Below are 21,127 nucleotides of genomic sequence, written 5' to 3'. Positions count from 1 at the left end.
GGTTCACTTGACAACCTTATAAAGCACTGGGGAAGGAGGGTGGCCAAAATGAGGATGGGAAGCTTGCCTAAGTGGTTCTGGAGGAAAGAAAAACAGCGAGCAGCTCTGCCAGTGGAAAAGCCCAAACAAGAGAGCAGAGCGGGGTACTGGGAAGAGAGGGGACAGGGTGTTCAGAAGCCATTAGAGGAGCCAGGACATTCCTCGCACAAACCTCCCTATAAACACTCCTCCCTCCTTCGCGGTTCCCTCCTCCAAGTTTTGGTTGGGGTTTGGGCTTTTTTTTTCTGTTGTTGTTTGTTTTCTTTTCTTTCTCCAACCCTCTCTTCCGATCTTTGACTGGCTGCATCTTCAGCTTAAACGGCAACAGAGCCGAGGAAAAACTGGCTATTGCAGGCAAGAGCTTTGGGGTCGCTCTCAGAGCTCGCCCCCCTCCTTATCCTCATCCCCACCCCGCTGCGCGGCCGCGCAAACCCGCGCAACGCCTCCCCTCTGCCGCCCCGCTGCTGTGCCCCGCTTTCGCAAGACGATGGCGCTCTGATCTTTCCAGATCCTTACTCCAGAGCCCGCTAGTACTGGTTTTTTTTTTGGTTAGGTTTTTGTGTTGTGTTTTTTTTTTTTTTTTTTTTTTTCCACGTTTCGCTGCTACTACGGGCGGGCGCCTGCCTCTCTCACGATTTGCTGCAGCCATCGGGGGTGCCTGACTGTAAACAAAACACTTTAGATCATGGCAAGGTCGCTGCAGACACAGCCTTTTTCTCCTTTGCAGCCGCAGCGATTTAAGGTGGATTGCCGAGACCGCATGAAGTGTGTGTGGGGGGGGGAAGCCGAAAGGGTCGCGCTCCGTCCCCGCGGCCGCGGATGCTCCAGGGATGCGGATGCTCCCCCCACCCCGTCTTTAACTATTCCTTTTCAATATACTTGTACAGCATCCAGGGGGTTAGTCCCAGGCCCTTGTGCTAGAGGAGGTATAAACAGAACAAAACAGAAAAACAAGGTGGTTTCTGTCCTACAGTAACTTGTTTCTTCTTTTCCAAAGGCTGCAGATAAATCAGTGCTCTTTTCTACTGCAGCTGCGTTCCTGTTGCTGTTTACCTGCAGGGCATGCAGTCTTTTCCAGTATTTGGACCCCACGATATTTTTCCCCTGGTATGTGTTTCTACTCTGGTACAATGTCGTAATCCTCCCGACAAGGGGTTTGCCTTTCTTTTGTGGACTCAGGAGACAAGCAGTGACTACTGAAGGGCAGAGACTGGGAGATCCTCATCTAAGGAGTCACAGGTGGGACATTCAGCAGGTTACCATCAGGCAGGCTGCCATCAGCGGGGTGAGCCCTGGGCATCTTCGGTGAGCCCCCAGACATATTTTGCAGACCACTTTCTTAGCCTACAAAGACTCTCTTGTGTAGATCGATAAAACAAGCCAAGTGTCCCACACCTGACAGAGAAAGTGGAGCTAAGTTTGAAATGGCGCTTCCTTGCTAGTGGCTACGGAAGTCAAAGACAGGAAAGCCTGGAGAAACGAAGATGAAATCCTGCAAATAAAGCAGATGAATAGGCCCCGCTTTTCCAGCTGACACAGTTTTATCGTGGTCTTGCAACCTCAAAAAAAAGTCCCAGCTCCTGCAGACATGAGAATGTCAGCTTTAATTTTCTGTACATGAATTGCTAGGACTTGCAGTTGCTGATAAGAGTTGGAAAACAACTTCTGAGTGCTGAAAAACCCACCGAACAAATAAAAACAACATGGCTAATATTTTATTTCACCTTTGTGATTTTTAAGCCAATCTCATTTGTATTCTTCTTTTTCTGCCTGCCTGCATCATTTTTTTGAACTCGGGTCTGGTAATACTGAGATTACTCGGGTGAGTGGTGTTAGTGGAGGCCGGAGGCTACTACCTCAGGGCTGATGAAGACAAGTAGTCTGCTGTGGCCTGGGCTTGAGTGCTGTGTAATGGTTTTGTCCCCTCTCCAGTGTGTGCAGAGTTCAGTGTATCAGTTCACAAGAGCAACTGCAGCAAAGGTTTCAGTGGCCCATCAAAGCCATAGACCCCGAACCAGAGTTAGTCTGTGTGTGCAAGTACAGCACAGGGTAAAAGCTCCATGCCCTCAAGGCCAAATCAGTTGACTCTTCTTTTAGCCACTTAAACCCAGTTGGGTCGACACCCTGCCTTGTTGAGATGGCTTGTCACTGGTGTGCCCCCCCCCCCCCGAGGCAAAATTTGGAGGGGGTTACTCTGCTTGCAGAGGAGACCTGGCCAGACAGATTGGTGTGAAGAGCCTCCAGCTCTCCAAAGATTCAGGCCCTGGATCTGGGCTCCCGGAAAAGTCAAAAACTTCAGCACCTGAGAGCACCCGCAGTGTCCTGCTGTCCTGCAGGGCATTGAGGGGGCTGCCCTACATAGGGAGGGAAGATGGCTGTGGAAAGGGCCAGAGACAAGGAGGGTAGAGAGGAGGACACCGTGTCGCTCCTATCTCCACCGTACCTGCTGTGTCTATCCAAGGAAGTTGCTTAGAAAATCCCTGGCTCTGACTCTCGGCTCATCTAATCTTCCAAGCACACAAACAGGACAAACCCAAAAACTTTTGTTTTTTTCCCCTGCTTGCTGAGATCTGAAATCGTTGCAGAGGGTTTTTTTTAGAGCCATTTATTCACCTAGTCGTTTCTCTGCCGAGCAAGCAGCAAGAGATGATCCTCCCCTTCCCTGGGAGCCACCAGCCTGCCTCTGCAGCCAGCGGGGTCAGGGTGCTGGAGGGTCAGGGTGCCGATCTCCCCTAAATGTCCCAGGGGGACAGCTCCCCCACCCTCCTAGCCCCGAGCTTGCCCCCAACCCCGGACCTCAGGGGGCCGCATCGCCAGAGCCCAACCCTGGAAAATCGGACCGGTGGGAGACTCCTGTCACAGCAGTGAGTCAAAATGTATCCAACTGCCACCATTACTCAAGCCTCGCGGGCAAGCAACGGGATGGAGGGGGGTGATTATTCTGGGGGGCGGTGGGCACAAATCCCGCCGGGCCGGGGTTTTGCGGAGGGAGGCGGCGAGCGGGGAGCGCGGTGGTTTCCCACCCCTCTCGCTGCCATCGCTCCCGCTCCCCGTCCTCCGCGGCAGGACTCGGCTCGGCTCGGCTCGGCTCGGTTAGGCTGGGCTGGGCTAGGCTGGGCTGGGCTGGGCTGGGCTGGGCTGGGCTGGGAGGGGCGGCAGCCCGGCCCAGGCCACCTTTAGAGCCGGCGGCGGCGGCGAGGTAGGGCCGGGCCGACGGGGCGGCGCCCGCCGCCGTAACCAATGGCTCGGCCGGGCTGTTTAAATAGACTCGTCCTGTCAATCATTTTGTTCTTCGGCAGCCTCCCTTCAATCGCCATATTGGGCAACCGAGAAAAGGGCTCGTCTCCTCTTGTTTTTTTTCCCCCGTCTCGCTTTTACTACGCGGCGGCGGTGCAAGCGGCGGGAGCATCACCATCACCGGCGGCGGGGCAGCGCGGAGCAGGGGCCGCGGAGGGCAGCGCCGCTCCCGCCTGCGCGCTCCCGCCTGCGCGCTCCCCCCGCGCAGCGCTCCTCTACCCGCCCGGGGCTCCCCGGCGGCGGCGGCTCTCGGGGCTCACCCCCGGGACGGCGCTTATGCGAGGGCGCCTCCTCGCCCCTTCTCCGCGGGCCGAGGGCGAGCGGGGCCGAGGCGGGGCCGGAGAGCGGGGCAGCGCGGAGAGGAGGCGCGGAGCGAAGCCGCCGAGCGCCGAGAAATAAAAGGCGGAGAGGAGGAGGCGGCGGCGGCGGCGGCTGGCGGGGGGGAGAGCAGCGAGCAAAACAACCGCCGTCAGAAGAAAGAGGGTGGGGGGAGATGTCAAACGTCCGTATTTCTAATGGGAGCCCTACCCTGGAGCGCATGGAAGCCAGGCAGTCGGAGTACCCGAAGCCGTCAGCTTGCAGGAACCTCTTCGGGCCGGTGAATCACGAAGAGTTAAACAGGGACTTGAAGAAGCACCGCCAGGAGATGGAGGAGGCATGCCAGAGGAAGTGGAATTTCGATTTCCAGAATCACAAGCCGCTGGAAGGCAGGTACGAGTGGCAAGCCGTGGAGAAGGGGAGCTCGCCCGACTTCTACTTCAGACCCCCCAGGCTACTGAAAGCTGTCTGCAAGTCCGCCGGCCGCCAGAGCTTGGATGTAAACGGGAATTGCCAAACCGTGGTTTTTGTCGGTTCTCAGGGAATCTCAGAGGACACTCACTGTGTAGATCAAAAGACTGATGTTTCTGAAAATCAGACGGACTTTGCAGAGCAGTGCACTGGGCAGAGGAAAAGACCTGCCACCGACGGTAACGTATCCTCGCGAAAGCGGCGGCGCCTCTCTCTCCGCCGGCCCCGCTGGGGTGGGCGCCGGGGGCTCTCGGCCCCTTTCGCCCCTGCCACGCGTGACCGGACCGCGGTGGGCTGTGCCCCGCACGGCACCGGCTCGGTGTACCCCTCCACCCCCTCCCCGCGCTTCCTTTCGTCTAAAAAAGCCCGGGTGCTGTTTGCGGTCCCGGGGGAGGGGGGTCCCGCGTGAAATGGGAGCCGGGAGATGGTTTGCAAGGAAAAGCCCTCAAACGCAGGTCATCCCCCCGCGTCCCCTCGTCGCCGCTCTGCGGGGACCCGGCCTCCTGCCCAGGTGGGAGGAGGTTCGAAACGCTCACGAGAAGCACAAGACGGACAGGGATTTTAGCCGAAAACAGGAAACTTGGATCTCTTACCGAGAGAAAAGCCCATCTCCCCTCCCTCTGCCCGCTTTCACGTAGCCGATAGCTGACACGGGGATCCGGGAATAATCGCCCCCGGCCTCGTCTGCCTCCCCCCCCCCCCCCGATGGCAAGTAAACATCTGGAAGAAAAAAATTTTAATATCACTCTTTCCCCCCCACCTCGTTTTAATTTTCCCCTCCTAGATTCCTCTCCTCAAAATAAAAGAGCCAATACAACAGAAGAAGAGGTTTCAGAAGACTCCCCCAGTGCCAGTTCAGTGGAGCAAACACCCAAGAAATCAAGTCCAAGACGACAACAGACGTAAACCGTTTAGGTAGGTTCCCTTTAGGGTCTGGCATTAGGATGCAAATGAGGGAGAGAAAGGGTGGCCGAGAGGGTATCCCCCTTCTGTAAGGGGGGGGGGGGGGCTTCGGGCCCCTCAAGGCTTGCTGCGGGGTCTTTTCCCCGAGGAAGGCTGTCTTTCCCCGAGCGCTCGGGGATGAGTCTGTGGTGGAGGGTGAGGGTGGGACCAGCGGGGCTTGAAGAGAACAAGGGCGAAGCGCCGCGCCGGGCCCCGCAGTGTCCCCGGGCCGGGGCGGGGGGGGCTCCCGCCCCCCCCCCCCGCGGTGGGACGGGGACCGGCCCTGCTTTCCCTCCCTCCTTCGGGACCGGCACCGGGGCCAGGGAAGGCCCTTTCCCAAGGACCGTGCGGGTGGAGGGACGGCGTTTCAAACGCAGCTTGTGCATTATGTCAGATGACAAGGGGTTTCGGTGGGCTTCCAGTGTCCGTCCGTCCGCCCCCCACCCCCCAGATGCACCTACAATGTCGGCGGTGCCGTCGCACGTCGCGGCCGCCTCCCACCCCGAGAGAAATAAGTCAAGAGGCTGGGGCTAAGGGGAGTCCGGGCACTTTCTTTAAAATCCGAGCTAGGCAAGATTGGGTGTTTTCTTTTTTCTTTCTTCTGCCGCCCCCCCCCCCCCCCCCCCGGTTGTTTTGGTTTGGTTTTAGGCGCTGGCAAAGGGAAGAGAGCGGGTTAATGGGAGCTGGGTTGTGCTTTTTTTTTTTGCCTTTTTTTTTCCTCCCCTTCTTGTTGTTGTTTTGTTTTAAGGCGAGGGCTAGGGCGGAGGGAGTTGGTAAATTGCGCCGGCGGTTTGGGAGCCGAGGTTAGAAACGAGGTTTACAAACACGATTTGCGATTGTGCAGAAAGAGATTAAGCTGTAAAGCAGAAGTTGCAACAAATTAGTCCCGCTGGGGCGAGCCGTGGAGGAGCACGTCAGCATGCGTGGCTATGCAAATGCCGCTACTACCGCCCGCTTGTTTTGGGGGGGCGGGGGGACTGGGGGGGCAGCGGGCCGAGCCCCGGGCCGCAGAGGAGGGGTCCCGCCCCACTCCCCCCTTTTTACCCCCCGAGGGGCGAAGTGGGGGCGGGGAAGGGGGGGGCCTGGCGGCGCCTTCCCGGGCGTCCCGTTCCCGGCGGCCCCGCCCGGGCAGGGCCCGCCCGCCCCGGGGATGCGGTGTCGGTTTGAACCGGTTGCGCCGCGGATCGCGTTTCTTTCCGACGTTTTCTAATCGCTTTCTCTCCCTCCCCGTCTTCTTCTCCTCCCCCCGCCCCCCCCCCCCCCCCCACCTTCCCGTTGCAGAGCGGAGGATGTGCGTGTCCTCTCCTTCATCGGGTGCGGCGGGGGGCGATGAAGCGAGGAAGATGTAAAGTTGTAGTGGAAACTAGAATACATATCGCCGATCTCCGTGGGATGGAGGTCCTGTACAAGCACTGAAAAAACAACAGCGACAAAACAAAAACAGCAGCAACAGCAACAAAAAAAAAAAAAAGGCAAACAATAACACTAAAATTTTAGGCACTCTTAAAAGACCTGCCTCTAAAAGCATTGGATGTAGCATTGTGCAATTAGGTGTTTCCTTATTTGCTTCATTGTACTACCTGTGTATATAGTTTTTACCTTATGTAGCACATAAACCTTGTTGGGAGGGGGGAGGGAGTGGAAGAGGGTGGCCGATTGAAACTTGCTTTCACAATCTAGCAAGCAAAGAAATGTATGAAGAGAAGCAGTGTAGGTTTTTTATTACTTAAAGATGTATTGTCCCTTTAAGTGGGTCCACTGTGTTTTTCTTCTTTTTTTTTTTTTTTTTTTTTTTTAATGTACCATCGTGGTAACCCTGCTCCAAGCAGATTATTACAGGCCTCTTGTGAAATTTCTTCCTACTGCATTAAGCTGATGAGGTGGGAGCTGTGATGATTCCGTTATGTAGCAGCAAAAGTTCCCCCCCACACCTCAAATCCATATACTAGATTTGAATGCCTGTAAAAGTCGTGTAAAATCATCCTGTTGTTACGTTGCCTAATTTTCCTGGTTTGTTTTTTTGTTGTTTTGGTTTTTGTTGTTTTGGTTTTTTACCCTAATCTGAAGGGCTTTTGCTCTGAATCTTGAATATTGTTTTGTGATCTGACCCACTGCCCAAAGTGTTTGTGTGTGTGGGAAAAGGGATACTACATCTTTAAACAGTATTTCTACATTGCCTGTGTACCTGTATGTAAAAATAAAAAAAGTTTGAAGTGTACCTGTGTACATAACTCTGTAAAGACACTGAGAAATTATACTAACTTATTTATGTTAAAAGATTTTTTTTAATCTAGAAGACAATATTTTTTCCCCATAAAGCCAAATGGCCTGTTTTTGTGCATTTGTAAATGCTCTATTTGGTAGACTTTTTAGGGTTTTTTTTGTTTGGTTTTTTTTGCCCGGGTTTTTTTTTTCCTTTTTCTGATAATTAATATGGCTGTGCTTAAAGGATTGCAGACTGAGCCAATTTAATATTTTTTTTGTAAATGTTTGGAAAAAAGAAAAATCCAGATTGATATTGTTTCACATCAAGCAATCAATAAAGAAAACTGCCATATATAAGAAATATGTTCTTCATTAGTGTGTGTTTCAACCTCCCTCAGCCTGGCACAGGAGGAAATAAGGCTCCTTCAAGAATTAACAGCGAGTTTCCTTTGGGTATCTCTTCCTGTGTCTCCAGCGCAGGTGAAAGTGAGGAATGCAGCTCCTGCTCTTCAACCTTAGTGCCACGCTATCGTTTCTCCTTCCTGATAACTGGGAATGATGCGCCCTTTTAATGTAAAGAAGTGTGGAATTTCCTCTGTTATAATTTTTTTTTTTTTGTGGGTTTTTTTTGGGGCGGGGGAGGGGGGAGAAAAAACGTAGCTCGAGGGATTTCTCGCACTTGCTCGTTTGACTTGTAAGGCTTAAAACCCGAGCCTAAATCAGCACCCTCCTGGGCCGGACCGCTGCCAGTTCTTGACCAGAGAGCCGCCAAATCTCCGGGTTTGCCCCCTCCCAACTCCCCGGGACTGCTCGGGGAAGGCGCCGGTAACTTCCCCCCCCACACACACCCGGCGGCTTTGCGTGGAAACCCGGTGTATCTTCTCCCGCGGCGGCGTTTATGGCTAACAAAGATGGCGCCTCGCACACCCCTGTCCCAGCAGATGCTGGTGCAGGCACCGGCGGGGCAGCGGGCCCACCCCGCCACCCCCGACATCGGGGACCCGGGAGGGGCCGCCCCGCCGCGGCGTTACCCCCCCCCCCCCCCCCCGCCCAGTGCGCAGCGGCCTGGCGGGGACACGCGGAGGTCCGTCACGGGTGGGGAGACGGAATAGGAGTGGGAGGGCGCGGAGCCCTGGGCTGCTGATAGCCGTGTTGGGGGGCCGGGGGGGAGGCACGACTGTTCTGTTCCGCAGCCCCTCCATCGACGCGCCCCGGGGCGGGGTGCGGACGTGCCCCCTCGCTACCCTCCGTCCCCCCACCCGGGGCGATGCGGGAGGAGACGCGTTTTCATCCCTAGGGCTTACGAGAAATAAATAAATACGTAAATGACTGAAACGAGGGCGGGCGGGGGCGGGGGGCACAACACTGGGCGAGTCTCACAAAGCGCTCGCCCCGTCTCCCCCGCCCCCCCCCCCCCCGCGGTGCAACGCGATCCTGTTGTTTATCCCGGCCGCGCCTGGGTTCGCCCTCTAAAACCTCCCCGAAAACAGGGGTTTATGCTGGCCTGGCGCTGGGGGGTGGGGAAGGGGAGCGACACCCCCCGCCACCCCTGCGCCTCAACCTCGGCCCCCCTAGTCGGGCAGATGGCACCCCGGGGCCGGGGAACGGGAGCGGGCACGGTCAGTGTTTGCTATGGACTTTTCCTCCTCCGGCTGCAAAGGATCGCTGAACACCCTGCCTTCCGCCGTTCCCCAGTACGCTCCGGTATCCCGCCCCCCCTCCCCCAATTTGACGCCAGGCCGCCCCGGGATGGGGGTGTGTGTTGCGGGAGGTGTGTGCAATTCAGGCCGGTAAACCTGGAAAACCCTCGCCAAAATTTAAATTGGATTTATTTTTTTTTTTCCCCAGCACGAACAAAGTGATCACGATGGAAAATAAACAGCGGCGCCTCCCCGAGCCGGCCTATCCCCGCGGCCGGGGCGGGCGAAGCCTCCCCTCCCGCAGCCGCCGCGGGGCGGGGGGACGCGGGGAGGGGCCGGGGGGACCGGGGTTTGGATTTGCCCTCTCGGCGCTCACCCCGCTCCCGCGAGAGCGGCTGCAAAAGAAACCACCTTATTATTTTACATATATATACGTATATTCTTTTCTTGCCGGGGCAGGCGCGGCCGACCCGCCGCTCTCACCCGCGGCCGCGCCCGCCCCGATCGCCCCCCACCCCGGCTCCCCGCCCCCTCCCCGGGCCGCCGCCGGGGGCCTGCGCGGATCCGGCAGCGGAGAGGGGGGGGCGAGCCCCCCACCGCCCTGCCGGAGGGGGGGGCACGCTCAAGCCCGCCCCGCGGCCCCTTCCCGGGGCGGTGGGAGCGGCGGTGGGGAGAAGGGGGGTGCGTTATCCGACCGCCCCCCCCCCCCCACCGGCGTCGGGGCTTGTTGTTGCGGCGGGTCCCGGCGTCGGCGGAGCCCCGCGGGGAGAAGCGGCCCGCAGCGCCCGCGCCGTGGGGGGGTGGTTTAAGGCGGCGCGAGGCTGGGCCGGGCCGCGCCTCTGGCCTGCGCGGCGGGAAGAATTTTTAAAATTTTATTCCCTCCCCCTTCCTCCTCCTCCTCCTCCTCCTCGTCGCAGCGTTTCCTCCTCGGGCGGCGGGAGGCAACCTTGCCTCGCTCCTTCCCTCCGTCTGGCGCCGATCCCCGCGCCCGGAGGGGACGGGGGGGGGCGAGAAGAGGGCGTGGGGGTGGACGGCCGCGCTTGGTGCGCGCGGGGGGGTGGGGGTGGGGGTGGTGGTGGGTGGGTTGGCCCCGCCCCGCCCCGGCGCTGCACGGCGGGGCCCGCCCCGACTGATGCAATAGGCGCGGCCGCCCCGCGGGGCGCGCGGGCAGCCGCGGGAGCGCGCGCGGGGGGCCTCCCTCCGTCTCTCCCGCCGCCGGTCACACGTACACGCAGATGCGCGCGCGCATCCGCGCGCCCCTCCCCCCATCGCCAGCTGGCGCGCGGGCGCCATGCTCGCGCTCAGGGGTAGGCGCGCCGTCCACCCGCGCGCACGGGCGCGCGCGGTCGCCCGCGCTTCCCCAGGCGTGTGGGCACGCACATACCTGCATGCACGCACGCACGCACCCCGCGCGCACCCGCGTGCAGGGCGGCGCGGTGCCGCGGTGAGGAGGGGTGCGAGTCCTTCCCGCTCGCGGGGGGGCTGCGGTGCCGGGCCGGGGCCCGCCCCCACCCCACCGCGGGGCGCGACCCCAAGGCAGCGACACGGGGACCGCGGCAAAGGGGTCGTCGGTCCCAGCGTCCCCGCGTGCCGTGCCTGACGCGGGGTGGGGGCCGGCTGCCGCCCGTCCCCGTGGGCTCGCGGCCCGCCCCGGGGCGACAGGGGGTGGGTCACGGGGCGGGTGGGCCCGTGTAGCGTTCCGTGCCGCGTGGGCCTGGCACGCGGGTGTCGCCGCGCGGGCGGCTACGGGGCCCCCCCGACGGTGGGTGCCAGGGGTGGGGCAGCCGGGCAGAGCCGCAGGTGTCCCCTCTGCAGCCCCCGCTTCGCTGATTTTAAAAGTTCCGCGTTGGTTTTCTCCTGCTCTTACGTCACGCCGGGCGCTGGGCTGCCCCTCGCGGCGTGCGCAGGGTTGGGGGGCCCGGCCTCCCGCCGCTGGGCGCCCCCTGGGAAAGGGGAGAGCCCCACGGGGAAGCGGGATGTGGGACACACGGGGCACACGCTGGGCGGTGGGGACTGCACGAGGTCCGCTCGCCCTTCCGCGCGCCGCGTGTTCCCGTGGCGGAGGAGGAGGAGGAGGAGGAGGAGGGTATGACCGGTGCCGTTGCAGGAATATTCTGGACGTGAGTCTGGCCGTTTTTCACGAGGGACGTTTGGCTGGAAGAGACGGTGCTCACAATGTGGTGTCCTCGAAGTCGGCATTGACACCCACCGCGTTTGGGATGCGGAACGAGCCCGCTCGGCCTCGAACGGGGGGGTCAGCGGGAAGATGGGAGTTTTCCGACGTCCGAACCCATCCCTGCGCATGCGAGTGGGTGCAGCTGGAAGAGCCTGAAGAAACACTGAATTTCGTCATTCGCAAAAGGATACCTTCCACTTCAGAAATGTCAACGTGTTTTGTTTCAACACCTTCTTAGGGTGTTTTGATGTTTTCAACTTTTTGTTTTAAAATAACTTTTTTTAAAAAATTTAAAAAGCAGTCTACTATTTTCTCATTTGTTATTTCTTTTTCTTAAATACTCACCAAAACAAAATGTTGACAGTATAATGGCTTTACCAAAGTGCCTGATCTGCAGTAAAATAATTAGATTACATTGTACAAATGTTTTGCTCTGTCCCCAAATGAGATCTTTTCTGCTTTGATTTTACTGGAAAAACCTCGAACACGTTTACACTCTTTTTTAATTTTTATTTTTTACTCCACCTCTGATATTTCATTAACTTACTGAGCTGAAAAAAGCCATTTTTCACACCGGGCGGGTAGTATCTGCACTTGGGGTTTGCTGGGTTTTACCCAATCTTGGCCACCTCCTCCATCCAGGGAGCTTGTGTGCCTCTCCTCTCCCTGCCTGCTTTCTGCCTCGCCCACATCGGGCATTACAAGGTTCAAAATTAGGCAAAAACATAGAGGGAAACGTGTTTTTCTTATTTTTTTTTATTATTAAAATAAAAGTCTTAATTTGCTTTACTTAAAAGGCAAGCAAATGTATCATTTCCTGTAATAGAAAATCAATGATGATAATATAAATAGAAAAATAATACGGTAATATATAAGGACCACACAAAAAGTGCAACTGCCTAAAAATAAACCAGCGTTAGACTATCCTTTCTTTGTCTGCTTCTCCCTGAAGAGAACAAACCAAAACTGACGGCAGCTACAAAAATCCCCCTGAAGAAGGTTACTAGCGGTGCAAAACAAGCGCTAATAAATGAGAAGTGAAGGAGCGCTGCTCGCCGCGGAGCTCTGCCCCCTCTCCTCTCCCCTTGTCTTCTCCCTGCTCCGTGGGTGCGGGGGCACAGGGGCAGCAGCCCAGGTGCGGCGAGGTGCCTGGGCGTCCCCGGGACTCCCTGGGAGAAGAAAGCAAGAGGAAAAAGCCTCCGCTTAGCAACGTGGACAAAAAATGTCGCTGAGTTGAAAACGAAGTTGGGAGCTGGCCTGCGCCCAGCTCTGCCGTTGCAGGGTGCTCTGTGGTAGACGGGGACCTTTGTCACTTGTTACAGGGTCAGCTTCCAGCCCCAAGCTGCCACTGCAGCTTGTGAACAGCATCCCGGCCGCAGAGGGTTTACAGCCTGCAGCTCCCTGCACGGGAGCAGCGGTGTGGAAGTGCGGTAAGGTTCAGAGGAGTGGGCAGGTGGAAAGGACAGGGGCGAAACGCAGAGGTGCTGTCCTGCAGTCGGCATGCTTCCTCAAGTGGCTTTCCTTTTGCAGGGCACCTTCAGCTTCTCTAGGCCTAATCCGCAGTCAAGATGTGATCAAACTGAACTTGCCTTCTTTCTCAAGGAGCAGACGCGTGTTCACATATGTCTGTCTCCAACTGAGATATACTTGAGTTAAACAGATGCAGCTGGTTTGCCTTTTTTTTTGCTGCCCCGCCTCCCCCCCCCTCCCCCGCCAAGGGTACAGCTCTGCCTCCTGCCCATTCCCCACTGCTCCCGCATTCTGCCGTCCCTGGGGAACGGGGTTTGGGATAACCCCTCTGGACTCCCACTCTTCCCCAGCTGGGTCTGGCTGTGTGCACCCTCCCTGTCTTAATAAACCTTGCTATTCGGCAGGTTCTCTGTAAGCAAGGGGCACAAGCAGTTTGCTATTGAGGTGCTATAGGATCCCACGGGAGTCACCTCCCAGGGCTCTGGGGGTAGATCTTCGGCTCTGCGTTTCGTAGAAGGGAGCATTGCAGCTGCAGCTAACACATTATGTGGTGGGTTGTTGCAGCCAGTGACACCGGTCTTGGTGCCACTGCAGCAGAAGACACCAGTTCAATGGCCCAGCTAAGCCAAGCTGACCTGAGCGAGTGCTCGTGGCAGGCTGCGCTGGCGGGGGGGTGCTGCCTCTCGGCAGCTTGGCACCTGCCAGCCGGCGCTTGGGTGGAAGCACGGAGCAACACACCTTGTGGTTTAGTGTTCCCTATCCACAAGACAGGCTGTGCCAGTTCAGGCTTTTATACCTGGCCATCCTACTGCGCCTGCAGCTGTTTGGAGGAGCCAGCAGGCAGGAACATTAGTTTCATTCCAATTTTATCCTTGGCCTCACATCTGAGACTTCAAGCAAGGATTCCAGTCGTGGGCAGGCGCCCCATTTTGTGTGCTCCAGACGCTACTCCCACAAAGACCAAGCAGTCTTTTACATGGAGGCCAAAACCAACCTGGTTGCCTGATAAAGCCTTTCTGTCATGGCTGGCTCTACCCAGATTGAAACCAGGGACCTGCAAGTGTAGAAAGGGCTCCCTCTCACCCTCCTACCTGGGCAGGCTGGAAGAGCTCTGCAAGCAGGAAGCTGTGCCCCAGTAAGCACAGTTGCAGCTGTGGTCCTCACTTTCCTTGGAGAGAGAAGCTGGAGGTCTGGGACTGACCATACCGTAGATTTTTGCTGCCAGATGCAAAGCCTGAAATCAATGCTGTAAGCTTGGTCACCTGGTAGACCACAAACTTTTTTTTTTTTTTTTTCCTGGAGCGGTAAATTGTTCCCATCCGAGCTGCCGGTTTCCTGCTGTACTTATTTTATTCTGGTTGGGGACCAGGGATTAGAAGGGAGGACACATGTGCATGCAGTCAAATATAGATAGATATTTATTTATTTTTATTAGTTGGATTAGTGGAAGAGAGACCTCTACTGGCTCAGCTCGAAGAACTGCTGAGGTACCTCGGCCGCACGGCCGGCCACAGCCAAGGTCTGCTGCCAGTGTGATTTCTTGCTCGCTTTCACTTCACCTACTTTGGAAGTTTCCTCCTAGGTCACAGGCATTTGCCAAGGAAAGCTAAGAAGCAACCTTTCATGCTTTCCTTTCTTTTTTAAAAAACCCAACATGTAGGGAGTCACTCGGTTGCACCTGCTAGCAAATGAATTTGTGACAGTGCTCAATGTAGCAAGTAAAGTAGCTTATTTCCTTTAGGAGGGGATGAACCTTGGGCACTGAAGCATGGCAGAGAATTAGGGGCTTGTCAGTACTAGAGGACAAGGCAGCAGGGTCTTTTCATCCACTCCATTGATTTCAGGTGCCTTGTATCTCTTTCTGTTCTTCCTCCCAGCTGGCTGTGTAGTACTGCAATGAGGATGGCTTCCGAAACCATCTCCCTTGGCTCAGTGCTGTTTAGCATCTTGCCTCTGCGGTCAGGCAGCTGGGTAGATGTTGACTCCTACCTGGGCCGTACCTGGGGTCAATAATCAGTGGATGTGTATCTGGGCTGGGGAAATGTTAATATGTGGATTTTGTTTCTAGCAAAGCTATCTTTATCTCAATGCAAGTAATGCAGAAGAGGGTTTAGTGTTTGTGAACAGGTGGAGCTGGGTGAGCCATGGTTGTTTGTGGAATGTAAGGCCTTTAAGTCCTGAGCTGCCAGTCTGGCTGAAAGCAATGGAGGCAGCAGCTTCACAGATGAGTCTTTACTGCTCAAAGGACTTAGGCATCCCCTTCTTTCCTCATCCAGCCCACTCATTCCTGCCCCTGGCATTGCTAGTAAAGTTACATGAGGAACTGCATCAGGGAATGGATCTGGCAGAGATTTCCCACCTTCCCTTCTTTGTTTTTTTTTTTTTTTTTTTTTTAAGCTGGATCCATTTCTGGTCTAGTTCATCACGTGGCTGCACTAACAAACCGACCAGCACAGTGGGTGGCAATGAGCAAGCTGGCAGCGCTACCATGAAATCGCAGACTGCGAGCTGTTAGTGTCTTCCTTGTGATTTGCAGTAAAACAAAAAATAAAATGCTGTGTGGGATAACTGCCATCCATCCTACAGTGATGAGGCTTGCTAGAAGGTGATGGGCAATCTCTGGTACTGCAGCCAAGGGCTCTGCCTTCCAGCTTTCATTTCACATCTCTGGCCATCAGAATCAGCTCCACAAATGACCTGAGAGCTGCTTAGCTAGGGAAACAGAGGTTAGTGCTGATGGTCTGAAGTTTCCAGATTGTCTGCCAGTGGATCTCCATCATGGAGGTATTACAGAGAGAGACTGTGGAGACACATTTCTTTATTTTTTGTAGGAAAGTGACCTGGTGCACTGGATGCAAAGACAGAGGAAGGTGCAACAGTGGCTTGTGGAGCTGCAGGCCCTGTGTTCTTAATTGCCATCCCTGTGAAATCCTAACTTTCAGTGAGAAGCTCCTGTGATTGCTCCTGTCCCATGGCCATGCCCATGCCTCACTTGGCCCATGGATTGCTGTCGGTCTGTCTCCAGCTGTCACCCTCATCTGTGGTCTTGCATGGTGTAGGATCTTGGTAAAGGAGGGGGGGCACCACAGCCAGGCAGCCTTTTAGAAGCCCCTGAGCTGATGGACCTGTGAGAAGGTACAAGCTCTAGCTGTTACCTGGTGGACAGCTCTTCCCCCTGCATATCTTGGACAGCTCGATGTAGTAGGTGCTCTCACTGAACATTTCCTGACAGTTCTCTGTAGCAAAAGCACTTGCTTTCTTTCAAAAGACACTGGAAAAAGAAGTTGCTGTGTAGCTACCTTTTATGCCCTTTCCTTCCACCCTCCCTGTCTCTTCCCCTTTTACCGCTCACTGAGCAGTGAAAGCACCCACTGTTTTCCAGACATCAATTACCTCTTCTGCCTGGGGGGACCAAAGTTTCTTTTCTCTCTGGAGAGTGTTCTGGGTATTGGATTCTTGGCTTGCCTGGGTCCTGCTGTCCTCGTGAGCAGCTCCATCCTCCAAAAAAAGAGTGAAAGATTCACTGTGTGTTGTCCAGAAGTGTTTTGGGCAGGAGCTGGAACATGGGTCTCCTTGTTCCGAGATGAGTGTCCCAGATGCTAAGTACAGAAGCCTGTGGGTTTTTGTTTTTTTTTTTTTTCCTTTTTTTTCTTTCATCGTTCCTCTCTCTTTCCAGATCTTTGAGATCCCAGTGGAAAGAAAAGCTTGACAGACCTGATCAGTTCAGGTCCTAGGAGGTGCAAGGCTCCAAGCCCAGCTAAACTCACAGTGGCAAGTTAAGCCCTCTGCTTTGCTCATTTAAAATCTAACCTAAAAGCATGCCCCGGCTTTCTAGATCTTGCTGCACCTCACTCTCCCCTGATGCCGTTTACTTCCCTGTCTAATCTGTATTTGTCCCGCCTCATTTATTTGAAATAGCTCTCAGTGCCACCACATCGTGTCCTACCTGTCACTTTCACCTTAGAAGTGTGGTTCTGGTCTGAAAACAACAATGCTGATGGTATTTTACTTAGCTAATCTCTTTAGCACAAATAAGAAAGAGGGTCTCTGGGTTCTTTTCTTGGGCAACAATGGCGCAGTTTGCATGTCCCTCATTCATACCTAGTGGTTAGCGAGGGTGTGGCAGAGGGCTTTGCTGGCTGACCAGGTTGTATGGGTGGTTTAATGGGATTTAAGGAATCACTGCTACTTCTGGCCCATGTTTCTGATCTGAATGGCTTGGAATAGGAGAGCTACATGAAGCTCATGGCTTCTGTCTCTAAGTTCCAGGTGCTAGGTGGCTTGAACATCTATCTGTAAAGATTCTGAATTCCAGTCTGAGGATCATATTCAACCCCCTTGCTTTTCAGATAGAATCATAGGATCACAGAATAGTTTGGGTTGGAAAGAACCTTTAAATGTCATCTAGTCTAACCCCCCTGCCATGAGCAGGGACATCTTTCACTAGATCAAGGTGCTCAGACCTGCCCCCGTCCAACCTGACCTTGAATATTTCCGGGGATGGGGCATCAACAGGCTCTCTGGGCAACCTGTTCCAGTGTTTCACCACCCTCATCATAAACATTTTCAAATCCAGGGGAACTTGTAGGCTTGTCTGTCCAGGAGACAGAGGGTTTCTCAAGGGGCAGTCCAAGACCAAATGACAGAAATTCACCCAAGGAGAATCACAGACTTACTTCCTTCTGCTCTCCATTTAATGTATGCTTCCTGGTGCTGATTTCTCCAGCAAACATCCAGAAACACCTTAAAATAAAATGTGAAAGTAAAACAAGCCACTGAACACACAGATCTTTGCTGGGCAAGAGGATGAGAGTGAGCGAGCAAACCACATGTGACAGATATTAGGCATGTTACTGAATGCAATTCTGGAAGCTGCTCAGATGCTGTGGTCAGGTGGGTGGTATTACAAACCTATCTGGGCTAGAAAAGAGAAACATTTTTATAGTAAATGAAACATATCTGGTAAAGAAAGCACTAAGGGGTAATAAACATGCAGCAGAGAACTGCTGTTTGGGGAATTGCTTTTTGAGGTGAAGCTGTGGTGGCATGGTGCTTTGTAAGTAAATGCCCCATCACTTTAGAGTTAGGAAGGACAGGATGTGCTCGTGGCGGCTCTACTGAGTCAGGAAACAGGCACATGAAAGACAGAACTGCTCTACTTCAGAGTACAAACTGGGTACTACTACCACAACCACCTGCTTTTAACTGAACAGCCAGATACTTCTGAGTGGTTTTTTTTTTCCCAGTCACTGGACGTCCTGCACAGGCTTTGCATGAAACCCTGAATGAGCGTTGTCACTTTGAGTAAGAGTGCTTTGTGCTTGCCTTTCAGTTTGTCTCTTCATCTGCTAAACAGTTCAGTGCACTGGGTTCCTGTTTCTGCAAACTGTGTGCTTTTTTTAAAAGAAAAAATAAAAAGGTGAGCCAATGTTTTTCAACTGTGGAGAAATTATGGAGGATAAAACTGGTACACAAGTTGGTATTTTGTCTGAGGAGATGAAAAACTCTAATGTTCTGGAAATCCCTTGGCTGTTAGGCCTTCCCTGGTACAATCTCGGTGCTGAGGATGCTGTCATGCTCTCTGGGAAAGCTCTGTAAACCAAAAATGGTCTCTGTTCCCCCTGGCCCATTGGCAGCCTGATCAGAATGCCTCGATCTGAGTCTGTGAACCTTTGTGGTGATGAGACTCTTCATTAGGGCACTTATTTGCAGAATACAGGTCCTAATTTAGGTATACCATAAGAAAGGGTAGGAGAGTACAGGGAGAGAGATGGTGGGACTGTATGAATTTGAAGTCTCTGATGAAATGCAATATTTTCTTTTTGAACAGAGAACAAAACCAGGGTGAGGAAATTAAAAGAACACATATGAAACACATAATTTCTTTTTGTTTTGTGTTGTTTTTGAAGCCTGATAAATGTAAATTTTCCTCATATATGACAAACCCTTTTTGGGTCATGTGAGGCAGTGCACAGGATGGTGGAGTTTTTCCAGGCTGCCAGTATCTATCTCTCTCTGGAGATAGATACTTTATTGTCACATATGACCTTTCAGTAATACATGATGGTAACCCAGGGTGGCAATCTCAAAATACCAAAAGAAACTGGGGATACCTGAATTATGCTGAAGAATCTGAACACCTTTTTCTGCTTTTTTTACACCAGCCACAAAGAATTACAGCATTTCTTGGGTCAAATGATGGGCAAAAAATCAGTTTTTACTTTTTCATTAGTACCCCACCAAAGGTTGGATGCCTTTACAGGGTTGCTCAAAATTGACAGATGGCCATTGGTATTTTCTGTGGGATCTCAGTGGAGGTAAATAACACTCAATTTTTAGTCTACACTGAAATGGATTAGAAATGACAAATGGGCTTTTCCAAAGAAACTGTAAAGGTTTTTCTTCTTTAAGAAAATTTACAACCAACCTGCCCCCCACCCCCTTCCTCAAATTTGGGTTGCTTATCTCTGCAATCTGGGCCAGGGCCCCTCTGAAGACTTGCAGGAGCCAAGGCTGGGGGAGCCACTGATTCTCCACTTCACTGCAATTTGTTGCCTCTTTGAAGAGCAGCTGTTGCCTTTGAAGTGAACTTTTCTGGGCAAATGAGTATCAACAGATAGGGTGAGATTTTGGCTGCTGAAGGGCAGCAGCAAGTTCCCTTCACAGAGGGAACTCTCCTGGCAGAAGTCTTGCAAGATGGAGGTTCAGCTGCTCCACCAGCCACTTCTCACTGAAAATACACAACAAGTGGGGATGAAGCAGAAGCATAAGAGAGCTGCTCTGTGTTAACCTCCTCCTGGCCTGAAGTCCTGGGGAAGGGTCAACCTTGCTGCTCTCCTCAATCTTTTTGCTACCCCTCTGAGCTGATCTGGAGCTCAGGTAAAGGCAGAGTTTCAAGTCCAGGCTAATCTGCCTCCAGCATAGGATGTGGTGGCATGTTGCGTAGGTTTTGTCTGTGTTAGAGAGAGCTTATTAGGCAGGGCTGAGTCATTCCAGAGAAGCACTGAGTCCTGCAAATGCTCAGATGTCTTTTTATTATCCTTCTGCCACCTTTTGTTCCTAGTCTTTCTTTTCCTCATCCAGTAAGTCTTTTTATTCTCTGCAATATGTCCATATTTTCTCTACGCTCTTCATTCAACCCGCAACTGACCCCTGAATCCAAAACCGCTCTTGCTTGCGGTTTGTGCTAATGTTCAGGGCTGTTCCCTGTCACTCCTGAAGATCTAGCATGTGTCCTTTGTGCACCTGAGTGGCTGCCCCTGGCTGGGAGGGAGGTGGCACCATCGCTGCAGGTAAATCTACTAGAGACAGGGAGCCAGAGCCTGACCAGTCACGTCAGGTGCCTAAGTCCCAAATGTCTGTCCTTAAAACTGTCATCTGTCACCCATATCTGAAGGTGCCTCAAGTTCATCAGTAACTACTTCATGTATGATGATACTGAGGTGTCAAAGTCTGCCCAGAAGTACTGAGTGTGGCCGACTCGTTCCCGTGGGATCCTCCTGGAGGTATCCCTCTGTGTTACTCCTGGGAGATGCTGGACCAGGTAGGCCTGCTGCCTGCACCAAGCTATTGGAGACTCGTAGGGTGCTGCTGCTGCTGGCCTCCTCCTTAAAGAGCGCATGCAGGACTGGCTGGCTGCCTGCAAGGAGATGTCTGTCTACAGGCCTTAATGCTGAAGCAGGCAAGGTGACAGGCATACCTTTCTCATGAGGATTTATCTTTTACCCAGGCCAGGCACCTTCATCTTCCCTGTATTTGGGCTTTGCAGCTGCCACTGTAGGATGTTATTCCCCTTACGACTTAACGCGAGAGTCTAGGTACCTGGTTCAGCCATTGCAAATACTACTAGGGGGACAAAGAATGAGAATTCAGACACTCGGGCAGGGAAAGTGTCACTCTATTATTTAGTTTGGTAGGAGCATAAATTAATGAAAATATGGCTCTATAATATAAACTTTCAGGCAGGTTTGGGTATGGATGTATATGGCCATATATCATACACTTTGCTGTGTATGACAGCCCTTGGGAAAGTGAAACCTGGAACCTGCTGGGTGGCTTTACAGATTTTTGGGTTTGCTTTGTACAGGGCAATTGCTAAAACAGACTAGTTTGTGGATGTCAGGCAGTTCACACTACTGTGTTTTTATGCAGTGTTTCACAAGCACTAGACTAACAGAGAAACAAAGCAGTCTTCATGACCACTCAAATTTGTCTTGACTAAGCACACCATTGCTGAATAAAGTATATACGTATTGTTTTCAGACAGCTGTAATCCCTCTGCAGACTTTAGGGTAATTTAATCTCTTGACATGACTGTGCAACTCCTGTTATTTTTAGGCACATACATTAAGAGAAGAAAAGGTCCATTTAATCTGAAAACATATTAGCAAGTTTTCCTGCTTTCACAAATCTTAACCAGGTACCACAGGGAATAAACTGAAAGTCGTTAACATATGATTGCTATTTGATGGCCAGAATGAAGCAGTTTCATATCCACTCCTTACTGGCAGACACTGCAAAGCCAGTTGCTACTCTTGAAGGTCATATCAGCAAAGATTGAAAACTCATT

General features: G+C 53.4%; 1 protein-coding gene and 1 long non-coding RNA gene across 2 annotated transcripts; both read left to right on the top strand.

The window, feature by feature from the left end:
- The first annotated feature begins 3,251 nt into the window (after positions 1–3,251).
- On the top strand, positions 3,252–7,635 carry CDKN1B (cyclin dependent kinase inhibitor 1B). Its single transcript, XM_075111908.1, has 3 exons — positions 3,252–4,304; positions 4,910–5,040; positions 6,349–7,635. The coding sequence occupies exons 1-2, from the start codon at positions 3,830–3,832 to the stop codon at positions 5,029–5,031; spliced, it is 597 nt and encodes a 198-aa protein (XP_074968009.1). The 5' UTR covers positions 3,252–3,829; the 3' UTR covers positions 5,032–5,040; positions 6,349–7,635.
- A 2,590-nt stretch (positions 7,636–10,225) lies between these two features.
- On the top strand, positions 10,226–12,014 carry LOC142065623 (uncharacterized). The gene is made up of 2 exons (XR_012663458.1): positions 10,226–10,934; positions 11,020–12,014. It is a non-coding gene; the product is annotated as an uncharacterized LOC142065623 (long non-coding RNA).
- The last annotated feature ends 9,113 nt before the right edge of the window (positions 12,015–21,127 follow it).

The sequence above is a fragment of the Phalacrocorax aristotelis genome, chromosome 1 (assembly GCF_949628215.1).
Source record: "Phalacrocorax aristotelis chromosome 1, bGulAri2.1, whole genome shotgun sequence".
NCBI classification, from domain to species: domain Eukaryota; kingdom Metazoa; phylum Chordata; class Aves; order Suliformes; family Phalacrocoracidae; genus Phalacrocorax; species Phalacrocorax aristotelis.
Note: the sequence above shows the minus strand (reverse complement) of the source record. Positions and strands in the feature narration are given on the sequence as shown.

What these genes read in the sequence shown, in the direction of transcription:
- CDKN1B (XM_075111908.1), top strand. Translation starts at nt 3,830, where the DNA reads ATGTCAAACGTCCGTATTTCTAATGGGAGCCCTACCCTGGAGCGCATG. An exon ending in GAAAAGACCTGCCACCGACG is followed by an intron (nt 4,305 to 4,909) that starts GTAACGTATCCT and finishes TTCCCCTCCTAG; the next exon opens with ATTCCTCTCCTCAAAATAAA.